This window comes from Muntiacus reevesi, chromosome 12 (genome assembly GCF_963930625.1).
Source record: "Muntiacus reevesi chromosome 12, mMunRee1.1, whole genome shotgun sequence".
NCBI classification, from domain to species: domain Eukaryota; kingdom Metazoa; phylum Chordata; class Mammalia; order Artiodactyla; family Cervidae; genus Muntiacus; species Muntiacus reevesi.
The window spans coordinates 67,455,903-67,473,134 of record NC_089260.1 but is presented as its reverse complement, the minus strand read 5'-3'; the positions used below and the strand labels follow the sequence as shown (position 1 = coordinate 67,473,134).

At 50.1% G+C, this 17,232-nt stretch overlaps 2 protein-coding genes and 1 non-coding gene across 5 annotated transcripts in view; 2 read left to right on the top strand and 1 right to left on the bottom strand.

Annotated features, from left to right (window-relative positions):
* CYRIB (CYFIP related Rac1 interactor B) overlaps positions 1-17,232 on the top strand; it is a 142,199-nt gene that overhangs the window by 5,319 nt on the left and 119,648 nt on the right. The window lies entirely within an intron of this gene.
* Positions 1-17,232, bottom strand: part of LOC136144748 (collagen alpha-1(I) chain-like) — a 62,977-nt gene that overhangs the window by 6,344 nt on the left and 39,401 nt on the right. The window contains exons 3-6 of the mRNA XM_065902601.1: positions 7,047-7,338; positions 6,661-6,763; positions 2,842-2,897; positions 2,326-2,367 (exon numbers count right to left, since the gene is read on the bottom strand). Coding sequence (XP_065758673.1) covers positions 2,326-2,367; positions 2,842-2,897; positions 6,661-6,763; positions 7,047-7,338 — 493 coding nt within the window. The remainder of the gene's footprint in view (positions 1-2,325; positions 2,368-2,841; positions 2,898-6,660; positions 6,764-7,046; positions 7,339-17,232) is intronic.
* Positions 5,789-5,895, top strand: LOC136145345 (U6 spliceosomal RNA). The gene has a single exon (XR_010658781.1). It is a non-coding gene; the product is annotated as a U6 spliceosomal RNA (small nuclear RNA).

Below are 17,232 nucleotides of genomic sequence, written 5' to 3'. Positions count from 1 at the left end.
CCCAGAGAATCGGGGAGGGAAGAGAGGGAGGCAGGGCGAGTGCGGCAGCCTTCACACGTGATGCTGTTGGGAAGGACTGACCGCATGCTCAGAGTTGCAGGCGTCCTGTACTCTTAATTAAACCGATGAGGGTACTTGGTTTCAGAGGGGGAAGCCTCTTGCCCAAGAGGCAAATGCAGGACTGGAACCGAGGTCTCCTGGCTCCTGAGCATCTGCCCGTGAGTACCTTGGGGCTGCCTTAGTGCCGGGCTCTGAGGCCAAGGAGGGGCTAGGGGTTAGACATCCTTCCCTGGCACGAAAGATATCTCTGCCCCTGACCTTCCTTGCGCAGGGGACCAAACCCTTAAACCCACAGTGGAAAAGAAGATCCAATACAGGAAAAGTGACGGCTTTGAAGTCACATACCCTGCCAGAGACATATGGCCCCCTCTCCCCTCCTCGGTCAGCATCCTCAGACAAGGATGGGGAGGGACAGTGCTACAGTCCTGCAGAGGAGGTGAGGTGAAGTCATGCAGAGGAGGTGATGAGAAGGCATGCAGAGGAGGTGAGGATGGGAAGTCCTGCAGAGGAGGTGAGGATGGGAAGAGGCTTGGGCAGCAAGAGGCAGGAAAGCTCCATCCTTCGCTCACTTGCTCAAGGAGTCTACTGGGACGGGCCTGTCTGGCCACTTGGAGTTTTCTGGAATTTAAACCCAGCGCCCACTCAACAAATACTGTTGGACTGTGGAGCTGACGTGCCCTGGCCCTGCTCACAGTAGCTGTGTGACCTTGGGCAAATCAGAGCACCTTGCTGAGCAGAGCCGCCCTGGACAGAGCTGGGCTGATAACACCTCCTCTGGATTGTTTGGAGGGCTGAATGATGATGTCTGGACAAGCTGCTAGCCTAGTGCCTCGTATCAATAGAAACACTCCAAAAAGGCAACCCCCCTCCCCCCCCCCCCACCACAAGGACGTAGTCACAGCTCACAGCTGGGCAGGAACTGCTTTGTCCAGTGCTGATTTCAGGTCAGGGCTGTATCTTTCTGCATATCTTTGGGATATGGATTTGATAGGAGGACAAGTATTTCTTTTTGTTTTGTTTACTCTTTTGGCTGTACCGTGCAGCATGTGGGATCTTATTCCCTGACCAGGGATTAAACCCTCACCCCCTGCACTGCAAGCACGGAGTCTTAGCCACTGGACTTGCCAGGGAAGTCCCAAGGGCAGGTATTTCTGTAAGAGCCTTTCAAACTGCTCTAGTGCCTTCATGCAAAACCGAGGGGCTTGGCACCTCTGGGGTTCTCCTTTGGAAGGGGGAAGAGCCGTGGACCTCACGGCCTGGTACCTCTTGGCTCAGTCACGACTCCCTGAGCGTGGGGTCGTTTGCAGACTGCCTCACGTGCCCCGGCACCCCAGTGCCGATGTGCAGCTTGCTGCGGCTCTGCAGTGGGGGCCTGGCTGCCTCTGCCTGGCACCTCACTGGTGCTCTGGAATCGAGTCCCCTGTCTGCGCTCAGCCTTGGGGAGGAGGAGCGAGCCGCCCGGCGGGGGCCTCCGCTGCCAGCATGTGTGCTGGCCTGGCCCCCGCTTTGCTCAAAACCAGAGGTGAAGTCAAACACAGAAGACAGCGAGGAAGTGACACCCGGCCAATAACATCCTAACATGTCTGCCCTGCTCCCCTAAACTCTAGTTCTGCATACTTCCCTGAGCTCCAGGGACCCCAGGGACAACCAGCGGGTGCATGTAGATCCAGCAGGCCATGAACCAAAGCGGAGGGGTATTTTATAGTCTTTTCAAAACACGCTTTCATAGCTCTCGGGTGTCCAGTTCACTGTGGTGAAAGCAGATCCATCCTGCTCTTCATCGGGGTCACTAAGAGAATACCTACTATGCAGTGGGCCCGGGGATGGGTCCATGGGGGGGATCAGTGCTCCGTGTCCCCCGGGCACCCCACACAAGTCCCTGAGGGCCTGAACAGCTTAAGAAGGCAGAGTCCGGATTGTTTCTTTGGGCTCCCGAGAACCCAGCCCCTCCAAGCCCACGCTGTCCTTCAGGAATTGGAGAGGCTCTCTGGCTGGGTTTGGGGGTGGGTGTCAGAGGACAGAGCAGTGGGGCGATTGCAGGGGTGGGGAGGGGAGCGGGAGGTGGGGCGCAAGATAGCATCTCCGACACTTCGTGTGGCATTTATGGCCCAGGAAAGGGCCTTCCTGATGACAGGGCTCCCGTAAATGTCACATGGTGGGGTTTTGTGATTTGGGGCTTTTGGGGTTTTTTTTGGTCTCCCTTGTAATGACAACAGCTTTCCCTTATCGAGCATGGACAATGTGTACTTTCCGGGTGCTTCTTACCTTCACAGTAACTCTGCGAGTAGGTCATATTATCGCCACCTTCTAGAGGAGGACACAGAGAACACTTAGAGGTTAATAAAAAGCAGAGCTGGAATTCTAAGTACTATCTCTGCCAGCTTCAATGTCACCTACTGGTTTTTTATTTTTTAAGTTTTATTTGTTTGTTATTTTTGGCTGTGGTGGATCTTCATTGCTGTGTGAGGGCTTTCTCTGGTTGCAGCGAGTGGGGCTATGCTTTAGTCTCTGTGCACAGGCTTCTCATTGCGCTGGCTTCTCTTGTTGTGGGGCTCAGGCTCTAGGGTGAGCGGGCTTCAGTAGCTGTAGTGGGTGGGCTCAGCAGTCATGGCACACAGCCTTAGTTGTCGCTCGGCGTGTGAAATCTTCCCGGACCTGGGATTGAACCTATGTCTCCTGCATGGGCAGGGGGATTCTTAACCCCTGGACCACCAGGGAAGTCCCCACCTACTGTTTTTACTACCTCTTCTGAGTGTACCTCGAGCATAACGAAAGGCCCACGAAGGGAGTTGTCTTCTAGGGAGCAGACTGCTGTGGCTGGATGCCGCTCGGTGTTGCTAGAAGACAGAGGTGGTTTTCTAAGGGAACGTCCCCTTATGCGAGGCATCCCGCCAACCATCACTGGTGAGAGCTACCTTCCCTGAACTTGTCAGCCCAGGAAGTTGAGGATTTATAAATGACTCTTGCAGGTAGGTTACTTGGGCTAATTTGAGTAGTGAGGTTTTTGGTAAATTTCAGCGTGAAACTGACTTGTGCTATTAACACACCTCTTGTTGCATTTGCTGTTGGGATGTGTAGCACATTCCTCTGCCCACACGCACCCCCACAGGACAAAGATCTGGGTGAAGGAAGTGTGCTGTGGGTTCAGGCTTTGGGTCGGATGGTTGAATAGGAAAGGAAAGCCCCGGTTTTGGAGTCTGGGTCCTTGTAGACTTGAGACAATAAGGTGGATACAGGATGAATTGCCTGCCATGGTAGTCCCACCCTCCCATCCATTTTCACTGTGTGAATTTGCCAGAATATTCTATGCCTGTGTTTCCTCTTCCCCAGTATTTCTTTTATCTAACTACAAATTGGGTATGTTTAAGCTTCTTGGGTGGGAGAATCAAGAGTTCACATTTTCTTTTTTTTTTAATTTATATTTATTCATTTTTGGCTGTTCTGGGTCTTTGTTGCTGTGTGTGGGCTTTCTCTAGCTGCAGCGAGTGAGGGCTACTCTTCGATGCAGTGCCTGGGCTTCTCATTGAGGTGGCTTCTCTTGTTGCAAGCGCAGGCTCTGGGCACACGGGCTTCAGTACTTGTGGCACGCGATCTCAGTAGTTGTGGTACATGAGCTCAGTTGCCCTGAGTCATGTGGAATCTTCCCGGACCAGGGATTGAACCTGTGTCTCTTCCTGGACCAGGGATCGAACCTGTGTCTCCTGCATTGGCAGGTGGATTCTTACCCGCTGTACCACCAGGGAAGTCCAGGAATCCACATTTTTAACAAGCACTCTCAGATAATTCCGATGCCTTGTCACCCAGTTAGAGGAACCCCCACGTAGCAGAATCTTTTGCCTTTATACTACCTGCTTCTATCTGCTGGGGGTGGGGCAGTTGGTATAAAATGGAAAGGACATTGGAGATCACCTAGTCCCATCCTTCTCAGGCTTTTTCAGGCCACCACCCATGCAGGAAAACAGAATTTGTAAGCCTGGGTTGGGCAGTGAAAGAGGAAGCATCTCTTGGCTGGAGGTGACTGACCCCAGGGCCACCCGCCCGAAATGCTGAGGAGGTCACTGTCTCAACACAGTGTAACCTCGTCTAGGAAGCTCTGATTCTCATCCAAGGTGGGAACTTGTTCAGACTGCCCATGAAGGCTCAGAGAGACGATATGAGTTGCCCAGAGTCACACAGGAACTTGGAAGTCATCTGCACCACTCACTGAAAGAATGAGCCATCACACCAGGGAGGTGGAAGCCCCACATGGCCAGCTCATGGCCCAGCAAGGAGTTCTTGTGACCAGACAGCCTGTCCTTGGCAGGTGGCCACGGTGCCGGGCCATGGTCGCCTTCCCAGTGCTTACCAGCCTTGGAGGCCCAGTTTCCTGTTCTAACCCGAAACTGATTTTCTGCTAGTTCCTATCAGACAGACACACCCTTCAAGACTCAAAAGCACCAAAGGAGAAAAAAACATAAGAGTCACATCTCAGCCATGAAGTCCAGGAGTCAACCCAGCGGGCAGAATTGCGTGGTAAATTAGGAGACAGTCTCAGGAGAATTTGCCCCTGAAGGATCATTTGCACACATGTGATTTTGTATATGTGATGCTGTGCAGTAGCCTGTGTGTGTAAACGTATCGCACAAACAGTAGTGTACAGTTATACAGTAAACCACAGTGTTCAGTATCCCAAAAAATAAATACACATAAATTCAAGAGGCAAAGCACACTTTCATTCAAGTTTCTTAAAAAAAAAAAAAAAAAAAATGTGGCTCCTTGAGCATAGTTGGATATACTGTTGAGTATAGTTGAAAATGGCTAAATTAAATGAACATGAGATATACTTCCATTGTACCTTGTGATAGACTGAGGACATCGTGAGAAATTGTAGTTGTCCTGACCCAGTGGCACTCCATGTATTACAGGTATATGTTAATAATTAATTATTCCAGGGGTCTCACCTACTTGAGTGCTGTTAACTTTGGAGAGTTTTAGGGGGTCCAGCTGCAGTGTGGGAGACCCAGTAGACGAGAAGGACACAACTTCTGGCCTAGTGGAGCCTGAATCAGTGTTTTTTTTTGTTACTGCAAGGCCTTTTCTCTGTTAGCAGTGAGCAGGGGGTACTCTTCTACTTGCGGTGCACAGACTTCTCATTGTGGTGACTTCTCTTGTTGCTGAGCACAGGCTCTAGGCACTTGGGCTTCAGTAGTTGCAACACTCGGGCTCAGTAGTTGTGGCTTGTAGGTTTAGTTGCTTCACGGCATGTGGAATCTTCCCGGGGCAGGGATCAAACCTGTGTCCCCTGCATTGGCAGGTGAGTTCTTATCCACTGAGCCACCGGGGAAGCCCACGTCTCTGGTTGAGCGCCCCGTCATGGAGTTGATCTGACAGCGTGTCCTGGGCCCTAGGAGGTTCTGACCTTTAGAGATGACCCCACCACCTTGAGGCCCTTCTCCCTCCCCCTAGTGGAACTCTCTTTCCCAAGCGGTGTTTCTCAAAGTTTCAGTGGTGAAATGCAGAGGAAGTGTAGAAAAGCGAATTTGCATACTTCTGACCTCACCCTTGCCCTCTCCCTCTCAGAAGTAAATGAGGAATAGTCGAGGTGCGTGACCTTTTGAATGTCCCGCCACCCCCTTCCCCCAGGGACCTCCCCCCTTCCAGGTCATGGCTGGGGATAGGATTGGAAAATGCTTCTCTCCAGCTAGACTGATCTTTGTCTCAAGACCTCAGACATTTAAAACGGAAAGGAGTGCTCGCTTCGGCAGCACATATACTAAAATTGGAACGATACACAGAAGATTAGCATGGTCCCTGCACAAGGATGACACGCAAATTTGTGAAGCGTTCCATATTTTTTTAGCTGCCCCCCCAAAAAAAATCCAAGATGAAAAGATTTTAAATCGAGAGAAAAATAAAATTTGTAAGTGAATAAAAAAAATAAAACGCAAAGGAAAGGAACCTGATCTCTTGTTCCCGATCATATTAAGTGGGGCAGGAGGGAGGGAGGGTTTGATTCCACCTTCGAGCTTATTCTCCTGTGTGTTGCGGGGCTGTCACTCAATCAGAGTGGGGGTGGGCAGGTTGAATAGCACCTGAGATGCACCTGCTGATGTGCACAGACTGGAATGTTCTAAGAGCTTGCTCAGGGGAGAACCCAGTGGGTGTCCCGTCTCCCCGCCTGGATGCCTGGGAGTCGTGTCATCCTGGGAAGGCAGGTGTATCTTCTTGCTAGTGGCCAGCTGGGTGCTTCCTTTAACCAGCCTTCCTGGGCAATCATGGCAATTTATTTTTATTTTTTACGTAATTTTATTTATTGGTTTGCTGAGTCTTTGTTGCTACGCGGGCTTTTCTCTACTTGTGGCGATTGGGGGCTATTCTCTTGGTACAGTGCTTGGGCTTCTGAATGTCGTGGCTTCTCTTGTTGTGGCTCATGGGCTTAGCTGCCCCACGGCCTGTGGGATCTTCCCAGATCAGGGATCGAACCCACGTCCCCCGTCTTGGCAGGCGGATTCTTTATCGCTGAGCCACCAGGGAAGCCCAACAGCTATTTGTTGAGAGTCCAGAGAAGGCCTTGTTTTTTTCCATTCCCGCCCTCCTCTCTTCTCCTGTTGGGCCTGGTACCAGGCCCTCTGCTCCCAGTCCACCTTCCGGAGGAAGTGACAGGTGAACCAGGCAGTTCCGCTGCTCTGGCCAGGTGGAAGGCGCTCCAGCTGCTGGCTGAGCCCTGAGCCGCAGAGCCGAGTCACGCTGGTTCCTCATGCTCGCCCTTTTGAGGGTCAGGACTAGAACATAGCAGTTAAAAAGCTGCTGGTGGGAGAGGTTTCTGCCTGGGCTTCTCATCTCATTTAATCCTCATCAGCCACGGGATGTAGTTCAACTCCTAACAGGGGGCCTATCGCGTGTTAGTTCAGTTCAGTCGCTCAGTCATGTCCGACTCTTTGCGGCCCCATGGACCGCAGCACGCCAGGCCTCCCTGTCCATCACCACCTCCCGGAGTCTATCCAAACTCGGGTTTAGTAAAAGGTTTCGTCCTTGGGCAGAGCTGAAGCTCACGGCCACGCCAAGGTTTTCGTTCCCTGAGGGTGTGTCTGCCGCCGAGAGGGCGGGAGGCACGGCGAAGGCGCTGCCGGACGCAGGGCTTTGCCTCCGCTGCTGGAGCAGCCCTGCGCGTTGCTTCCCGCCGCTCCCCTTCTCTGTGGCGGAGGTGTCACGGAGCGTCCTCCCAGGAGGAGCAAGCCGGGAGGGCCGCACTCTGGGGTGCCGGCCCCCCCCTCCCAGGAGGCCCTGGCTGCTCTCGGACTGCGGGGAGGGCTCTGCCCCAGGTCTGCCTGCTCTCCCCGCCCATCTCCTTTCCCGTCCACCCCCCCCCCCCCCAAGCCGCCCAGCCTGGGTCGAGCCCTCCCTGGGAGAATAGTTGAGAGCTGACTGGAGGAGCCGGCCTCTGTGAGTAGATGCACTGGGAAGAAAAGCCTTTGTCCAAGTGTGAGCCCAGCTGAGTGCTGTTGGCGCTGAATTAAAGATGAGCCTCCTGGCTCTCTGTTCTACTTCGCATTGACCAAACACCGTGTCTTGAACCTTAAAAGAGAAAAAAACAAGGCAGGGAAAGAAGTCAGAAAGGGGCTGTTGTGACAGAAAATAAAGGCTAAAGTCTAATAACAGTACCTTATGGCGGTGCAGTGCTTTGAGTCCACATCGTGGCCGCTAAGCATCGCTGAGCCCGAGAACTGGGCCCTTTTCTCTTTGAGGCCTGCAGGTCAGGCTTCTCTGTAGCCCTCGATCCAAGGGTGTTTGTAGAATGAGTGCATAATTTGTTTTTCGGAGAACCGAAGCCCAGAGAGGTTGAGTGATTTGCCTGGGGCTGTGCAGCTGGGAAGGGCCAGGTTTGGAACTCAGCCTTAGTCCTGGCTCTTCTCAAGCTCCAGCTGGTGGCCTCCTCACAGATGCACTTCAGGCTAGCAGGGAATTCAGAAGTCAGAAGACACACCTAATGAATGAAAAGAGCATTTACTGAGGGCTCATCCCTCCTTTAGGGCTTCCCAGGTGGCTGAGTAGTAAAGAATCTGCCTGACAGTTCAGGAGATACAGGAGACATGAGTTTGATCCCTGGGTCGGAAAGATCCCCTGAAGGAGGAAATGGCAACCCACTCCAGTATTCTTGCCTGAAGAATTCCGTGGACAGAGGAGACTGGCGGGCTACAGTCCATGGGGTCACAAAGAATCAGAAACGACTGAGCGACTTAACAGTTTCATTTTCACTGAAGAACTGGGAAGATGAATAATTTGGGGGTGGGGTACCTGGGGGTTTAGCTTGTAGTCACTCTATTTTGTTCCTTAGGGCTTACCAGGTGGTGGAGTGGTAAAGAACCCACCTGCCAATGCAGGAGATGCGAGAGACGCAGGCTCTAAACCCTGGGTGGGGAAGATCCCCTGGAGAAGGAAATGGCGACCCACTCCAGTATTCTTGCCTGGAGAATCCCATGGACAAGGGAGCCTGGCGGGCTACAGTCCATGGAGTTGCAAAGAGTCGGACATGACTGAGCGCATGCACGCGCACGCGCGCGCACACACACACACACACACATTTTGCTCCTTAAACTGAGTGATGGACACAAGAGGTTTTATTCTTTTTTTTTAACATCTGAAATAATGCAGATTAAAGCTTTTAAAGTAAAGTTTCAAGCCAGAGGTGATTTGAAGACACTGTCTTGGGAGGATCTGCAGCCAGTTGAGGGGAAGTTCCTCTTCTCTGTGCATCTAGCCATATATGGACCAGGCTCACACACTCAGGACATGCTGAACTGAACTATCTGGATGGTCTGAGCCAGGCTTTATAGCCAAGGTGACAGTCTGAATTTTAAAGGCCTCTGCTGGGAAAAGCATTTCAGATAAAGGGAACAGCATGTGCAAAAGGCAGCAGCACCCAAGGAACTATAGGCAAAAGGGTGGATTGGCTCAGCTTAGAAGCCATCCTTCAGTGTGTTTTCCTCTAGATCATTTATACTCAGAGTGGCTTAGAATCCTGATGCTAGGAAAGATAGAAGGTAAGAGGAGAAGGGGGCAACAGAGAATGAGATGTTCGGATGGCATCACTGACTCAGTATATGTGAGTTTGAGCAAACTCCAGAAGATAGTAAAGGGCAGGGAAACCTGGTGTGCTGCAGTTCATGAGGTCACAAAGTATCAGACATGACTTAGCAACTAAACAGTGAATTTATACTCAGAATGGCTGAGAATCCAGGTTGGTGTAGAGCTGACTCGGGATGGACTCTGCTGGTATGGAAACCAAGTCAGTTTGCTAAGAGCACTTTGATGTTTATCAGGACCTTAGCCTTAAGAGAGGTTGGTCCCAGCCCAAGGAGGTTGGCTCCAGCTTCAAATGCAGAAAGTCACTGGTAAATGGAGACTCTGATAGAGGAGCTGGACCAGCAGAGAGTAATCGCTGGTAAGAAAGATCATCTTCTGTAGACAAAGAGCCAAGGTTGCCATTGTCTGACGCTAAGGACTCATCTGGGAAACTGCTGCGTGCCCTGGGGAAGGGGTGGAGGCAGAAGGGCCCATCTTTCTGTTTAGTAGCTTGGGGAATCATGTATTAATATATTCAAGATCGTTTTCTTTAAAAACATCGAAAAGCCAAGCAAACTCCCTGGGGAGCCAGATTAAAGCAGTGATGGGGAATTTCATCAGCGCTTAATCAAAGACATTGACTGTTTTCTGGGCCTCACTGGTGACTCTCCCATTGTTGACTTTAATTGTGGAAATGTGTTCATTAGCATTTTATTCGGGCTGGCCCAGGGTGTCAGCCTTAGTTTGCCCACTTTGATCTCTGGGATGTCATCGGCTTTCTAGGGGGATCCTTGGGGCTCCTGGCCATCTCTGCCACTCATGTTCAAATTCAGGCCTGACTTGCACCCGGATTTCAGATGAGAGGTCCTTCTGCACACCCCTGGTTCCTGCCTGGGTTGAGGAGAATGGTTTGTGGGCAGCTGTCATTGGAAGGGACCTTAGCCAGTGTCTGGTGCAGTGACTAGATGAGGAGACTGAAGCCCCCTGATGACAGTGAACGTTCTGATGGTCTCAGCTTCTGAGCTTCATTCAGTTCGGTTGCTCAGTTCTGTCCAACTCTTTGTGACCGCATGGACTGCAGCACGCCCGGCTCCCCTGTCCATCACAAGCTCCCAGAAGTTGCTCAAACTCATGTTCATCAAGGCAGTGGTGCCATCCAACCATTTCATCCTCTGTTGTCCCCTTCTCCTGCCTTCAGTTTTTCCCAGCATCAGGGTCTTTTCCAGTGAATCAGTTCTTCGCCTCAGGTGGCCAAAGTATTGGAGTTTCAGCTTCAGCATCAGTCCTTCCAATGAATATTCAGCACTGATTTCCTTTAGGATGGACTGGTTGGATCTCCTTGCAGAGCTTCACTGCTGCTGCTAAGTCGCTTCAGTCGTGTCCGACTCTGTGCGACCCCAAAGATGGCAGCCCACCAGGCTCCTCTGTCCCTGGGATTCTCCAGGCAAGAATACTGGAGTGGGTTGCCATTTCCTTCTCCAGAGCTTCATTAGGTGCCTCTTTTAATTTACCAGAGACTGGGGCTTCCCAGGTGACTCGGTGATAAAAGAATCCTCCTCCCAATGCTGGAGACTCAAGAGACGCAGGTTTGATTCCTGGGTCTGGAAGATCCCCTGGAGAAGGAAATGGCACCCACTCCAGTATTGCCTGGAGAATTCCATGGACAGAGAAGCCTGATGGGCTGCAGTCCCTGGGGTCACGGAGAGTCGGACACGATTGAGCACACACAGTCCCCAGCGAAGCCGCAGGTCCACGGGATTTTAAATGCAGTCTTGACGAGCTGTGTGACAACCTAGTGGCAGAAGGCGGGGAGGGGTGAGGCAGGAAGAGCTGCGTGGTCCAGAACAACTTAGCCTGACTCTCCCACCGGAAACCAATTAATTCAGCAGGAAGTTATGGTTTACATTTTGCCCTGGAAACTCAGGCTCTGCACACATTTCTGGACGTTGGCCCTCAGAGCATCCTCCCCGCAAGTTTTGTTTAATCACGGTCATGGTTGAAAACTCCCAGCATTTTTCCCTCTGATTTTATTAGCTAGTCCTTACCCACATTTCATCTGCTTTCTCTTAAACACTTCTTTGGGGTCTGTGTTTATAGACCTTGAGTAAACACACATCCTTGACTTTAATTAGGAAGCCAGCAATGGCCAGAAAAGGGGGCTCATTCTATTTCTTTTGTACTGTAACTGTTGAAAGAGTAAGACGGGGATCCCCTAGAATCTAGTAGGAAAAGACCTGGGGATGAAGAATTATGTGGTCTCCCTGCCCCCCAGCAGATCAGGTGCTCTGAATCAGCTTACATCACATCGACATTACCTGCAGTAGTTCGCCTGAGGTTACCTTTGATTCATTCATTTATTCACCAGAGGGACGCCACCATTCTGTAACACCATCTTACGATCGGACCTTAGCGGGCAGCAGCGATTTTTGCCTCTGTTCACTCCTGCTTCTTCACCTCTAGAATACAGCATCCCGTGGGTGTTCAGTAAATATTTGTGTAATGAATAAATGAGTACCCGAATCAGTTTCTTTGTTTTAATCACAGGCTTCTATCTCCTTGTATCTTAAAACAGTGCTCTGGGGGAGGGTGAAGAATACAGTAGGTGCCAACAACAAGCTGGTCACAGGAGGGCAGATGAAACTCTATGACTGCTGGGGAGAAAGTGAGCCAGCAGCTGGCTGGGGTATCCAGTCGTTCTGGAAGCTGATATGAAGAGTGGGATCAGAGGCTCTGCTAGTTGTATGAACAGGAATATTGGGCAGGTCACCCAGGCCCTCTGAGATAGACTTCCTGATCTAGAAACCAAAGGGCGGAAGGCTAATGCCAGACTCTTACCTAAAGAGTCTTACTTGCCCTGTCCCCTGGGTTTCGGTTTCTCCTCTGTCTTCTTAGCTGTTCCCACTGGGGCTTCCTCAAGGTGTTTATTCTGCCTCCACTGTGTCAGACACCATGCGAGGACCTGGAGAAGGGCAGGGGATGGTGGTGTCGGAGGTAAATGAGTCCTTTTTTCATCTAAGCCGAGAAATTGAAATAGAGAGAGAGCCAGCAGTGATACAGGGAGCTGGGGTGGGGACGTGCAACTCAGCTGAAGAGATCAAGGAGAGCTTCCTGGAGGAAGTGGCATCCTAAAGGGTAGGGGCTGTGTTTTCTTACTGTTTAGATTCCTAGCTCTAAGCAGAGTAGCTCACATATAATAGGTATTTGGAGAGTGAATGATGGATGAGCAAATAAGTGTAACAGTATTTTTTAACCAGAAAGTGTAGAACATGGGGCAGGTGTTGGTGTTATGATTTGTGGAGGGTTGAGCAGGGGCACTTAGGGCAACCTTTATCTCCCAGCTTCCTGAGGCCCACCTGTCGCCAAGAGCTAGGATATCCCTTAGAGCATAGCTCTCTGGGTAATGGTATCAGCCTCTGCCTTTTGTCCCGCTGCTCAGGGATGGAGACTGTCTGAGGCTGGACATTTAAAGCCAACTCAGTGGCCAGCAGCCCTTCCTAATGGGATCTAAAGTTGGACATACAGACCTTGTTCTTGGGCTAGGTCCTAGGGCTAGTGGCTGACTCAGGAGGTAGCTCGTTTTGTGTGTGTGTGTGTGTGTGTGTATTTATAAATGGAGTGATGCCCAGCAATTTCTAAAAAAAAATGTCTGCAGCTTATATTCAGATCACTAACTCTGCACTATATTTGCCTTCCCCAGTGCAGAACTTGCTTGCTTTTTATCCTTTCCTTTAGCCAGCTGAACTTCTGGAAGCCAAGGATAAGTGATTCATCGCTATAACCCTAGAACCCAGCAGGAGGCCTGGCACATCTGGATCTTGAAACTGTTTGCTGAATAAATGAACAAATAAATGAACAAATGAACTTCAGTTTATGCCCATGAAGTTACCCAGGATGTAGCTGAAGCTGAAGGTCTTTACGGGGTAGAGAGGGGTGTTTCTGGAAGTGACCTTATGCTGCTCTGTTAGGTGTTTTGCAATAGCAGATGCTTGAAATTCTGCTTGACACTTGCTCTCTGTGGTGAGGGATGAAGAAACACTTCCTTTGTTCACACTTGGCTTTGGGGCTGGGTAGACAGTCAGCGGCCTCTCTTACTTCCTCCACCCTGGGAGCCCCTGGGTCCACTCTGTGGACCAGTTATGGTGAGACAGGGCTCGTGGGTCTGCAGTAGTTCGGTGAATTGGTGTGTCTTATGGGCATTTTCTGTATTTTCCATGTCTCAGCATCCTTCCCACCTTCCTGTCTGGGGGAACCCCCAGGATGTAGATCTTGCAGGGGTGTGGAGCTTTGACTCTCAGTACAGAAACCAAGGTGGACTAGGTGTTCTTTTTCCCCACATCTAGCTGCTTGGGCTGTGGCATGTGGCCTCCAAGTGGCCACGTGGCTTAGATTCCAGGTTGAGTGTGGCAGTGATGCAGGTGAGTTAGAGGTTCCTCACAGTCAGGAATACCTTCAGTAGACACCCCTTGGCATGTCCTTGGCCCAGTCCCCCCTGCTCCTTTATCCCAGACTGGTTCTCCAGCCTACCTGGAATTCTGGTGGCTTCCCCTAATTTTCTCATCCAATTCCTTTTTTTCTTTTCTGTTGTCTCTAACCAGTAACCCTGACTGACAGGTACCACCAAGGCCGAGTGGGGCACCCCACCCCTATTATGGGAGGTGGGTGAGCTTGCTCTGGAAGCTCCCCATCTCCTGCCTCCCTTTTTGTGGTGTCGACACCACCAAGCCCGATCCCATTCCTCGAAGACCCAGTCTGCTGCAGGTCAGGTGTGTAAACATTGGGCACCTGCTGTGTGTCAGGCGTTGTGCTCACAGACACAGAAGTGCAGAGGCCAAGAGTCCTTAATCCTGGTAACCAGGGGCTTCCTGGCCATTCATCCCTTTAACTGGTATTTACTGAGCACATGCTGAGTGCCAGCAGGCACTGTGCTAGGGCGGAGGGGTGCAGAACCAAAAGAGGTAATGTTTGTGCTTCTGGAGTTTTCATTTCAGCTCTTGAGCCTGTCATTTCTTTAAGCATGTCTTATTTGCCTGTTTTTTCATTCATGTGTGTGTGTGTGTGTATGTGTGTGTGTGCGCGCCCACACTCCCGGACGCACTGCAGCACACAGCCTAGTAGGAGAGACAGGGGAGAAAAAGCCGCTTTCAGATGCTGGGAAGGGCCATAACCTTGACGAAGACTGGACAGAGAGGTGGCCGCCGTAAGGCGTGAGGGGAGAGGGCATCAGGCTGCCACCGGCTCCCTCAGGATCCGTGCTGCTCGCTGCCCCTGTTACCTTGATAAGGACGGTCTGCTCCAGGGATTTGCTGCGGGCGCCGCTCCGATGGCTCCGTACGTATTGATTTAAGTGCTTGTCAAAACCAGAGATTGTCGGAGACTAGCTTAATTTAGGTTCTCTTAAAATAATCAGTGAGATGGAAATTTCAGAACACCAAAACGCTCACATCTGTGCAGACATGAAACTTTTTCTTTAGAATCAACAGTGCCGGGGGAGGACCAGGGCGGGGGTCAAGTCAGTGGAAACTCCAGGCGTTTCTCCTGCTCTCCCCTCTTCATCCTCTCGTTCGTCTAGCAGTTGACCAGTGATCCGGGTCCTCGCGCCAGGCTTTATTGTCCTCTTGCCCTGTTCCCTCTTAGATTTGAGGCCAAAGTGAGGACCCTTTCAGTTGCTATGAGCTGCCTTAGGACAGGGCTCTTGAGGGCTTCTTCAGCAGTGGGGTTTCTTGGAAGGTCACCTGTACGAGGCCTACGTGCTGGCCACATCCTGCATGGGCTATTTTTATTTGTTTTTGTGACAGCTTTACTGAGGTATGTGGTAGACAGAATCGTGTCCTCCCAGAGATGCCCAGGTCCTCATCTCTTACCTGTGAATACTTACCTTACAAAGGGACTTTGCTGACGGGACCAAGGATCTCAAGATGGGAAGCTCTTTCCGGATTATCCAGGTGGGACTTAATAAGAGGAAAGTGGAGGGTGAGGGTCAGAGAAGGAGGTTTGATGATGGAACCAGAGGGTCAGAATCAGAGATTTGAAGATACTGACACTGCTGGCTTTGAAGCCAGTTTGAAGCTACAAACCATGGGGTACCTGCAGCCACCAGGAGAGGGAGAACAAACAATCCCCTGGAACTTTTGGAGAAAGCCTGGTTCTGATTTCAGCCTGGTGAAGCCCATTCTGGATTTCTGGTCTCCAGAATTATAAGACTACGTTTGTATTTTAAGCCACTACATTTGTGATAATTTGTTAGAGCAGCCATAGGAGGCCAATGCTTGGTTACTTTATTTATCTAAAGTCTACCCATTGCAGTGATTTTTTAGTTATTTTACTGAAGGGTGCAGCCATGGCCATAATATAACTTTTAAAACAGTTTCATCACCCTGATGAGATCCTTCATGTCCCTTTACAAACAATCTTTATCCTCAGCCCCAGGTAACCACTGATCTCCTTTTGTACCTGTGAAAGTCATTCAGTCGTGTCCGACTCCTTGCAACCCCATGGACTATACAGTCCATGGAATTCTCCAGGCCAGAATACTGGAGTGGGTATCCGTTCCCTTTTCCAGGGGATCTTCCCAATCTAGGGATTGAACCCAGGTCTCCCACATTGCAGGGATTCTTTACCATCTGAGCCACCAGGGAAACCCAGGAATACTGGAGTGTGTAGCCTATCCCTTCTCCAGCAGATCTTCCCGACCCAGGAATGGAGCTGGGGTCTCCTGCATTGCAGGCAGATTTTGTATCTGTACTTCTGTATGAATGTCTATAAACTTGCCTTTGGGTCACTTAATATAAGTAGAAGAGCCGACTCATTGGAGTAGACCGTGATGCAGGGAAAGATTGACGGCAAAAGAAGAAGGGAGCGGCAGAGGATGAGATGGTTAGATAGCACCACCAACTCAATGGACATGAATGTGAGCAAGCTCCAAGAGAGAGTGAAGGACAGGGAAGCCTGGCTTGCTGCCTTCCATGGGGTTGCAAAGAGTCAGACATGATTTAGTGAGTGAACAACAGCAAGTGTAAGTGGAAGATGTAATGTCTTGTGTCTGGCTTCTTTTACTGGGTATGAAGTTTTTGAGGTTCCCCCACATTGTTGATGCTAGTACTTCGGTCCTCTTGATTGTAGAAAAACTATTTTGTTGTGCAGTGTATCACATCACTTCTCCACTCACCAGTGGATGAACATCTGTGTTGTTTTCAGTTTGGGACTGTTAGGATTAATGCTGCTATGAGCATTCGTGTGCTAGCCTCTGTGAACGTGGGTTTTCGTTTTTCCTGGGTAGATGCCTAGGAGTGGAATTTGCTGGGTTGTGTGGATTTCTGTATTTAGCTTTTTGAGAAGCTGACAAACAGGTCTCCAAAGGGATTTCACTGTCTTTCATTCCCACCGACAGTTCATGATGGCTCCCCTCCACCCACTCCCAGTATAAGCCCCACTACTCAAGAAATTATTATTAACAGTCTGTTGAGGTTCTAGATTCCTGATCCGTGATTCCTCCTACATTCTTGTATCACCAGGTTTGTTTTGGGCATTTGTAAAAATTTGGGGATTTGGCATTGGGTGAGACCTGATGATATTTATATTTTAATATAAACAGTGAGGCAGAAAGTTCAGGTCATTGAGACCCTGAGTGAATTGAAGGGTTAACTCGATATCCTTTCTTCTTCTTTTATCATTATTTTTTAAATTGAAGTATAGTTGATTTACAGTGTTGTGTTAGTTTCAAGGATATAGCAGTGGTTCAGTTATATGTATTCGTTTTCAGATTCTTTCTTCTTATAGGTTATTACAAAATGTTGAATCCAGTTCCCTGCGCGATATAGTGGGTCCTTCTTGGTTATCTATTTTGCATGTAGCAGTGTATCTATGTTAATCTCAAACACCTAATTTATTCCTCCCCTGCTTTCCCCTTTGGTAACAGTAGTTGTTTTCTGTGTGTGGGGGTCTATTTCTGTATCACTGTCTTAGAGTCCGTATATAAGCAATATTGTGTGATGTTTGTGTTTCTCTCTCTGGCCTCTTTCACTTAGTATGATAATCGCTAGGTCGGTCCAGGTTGCTGCAGGTTCCTGTCTCTCTTTTATTTGTTTATTTTCGGCTGTGCTGGGTCTTCACTGCTGCACACGTGCTTTCTCT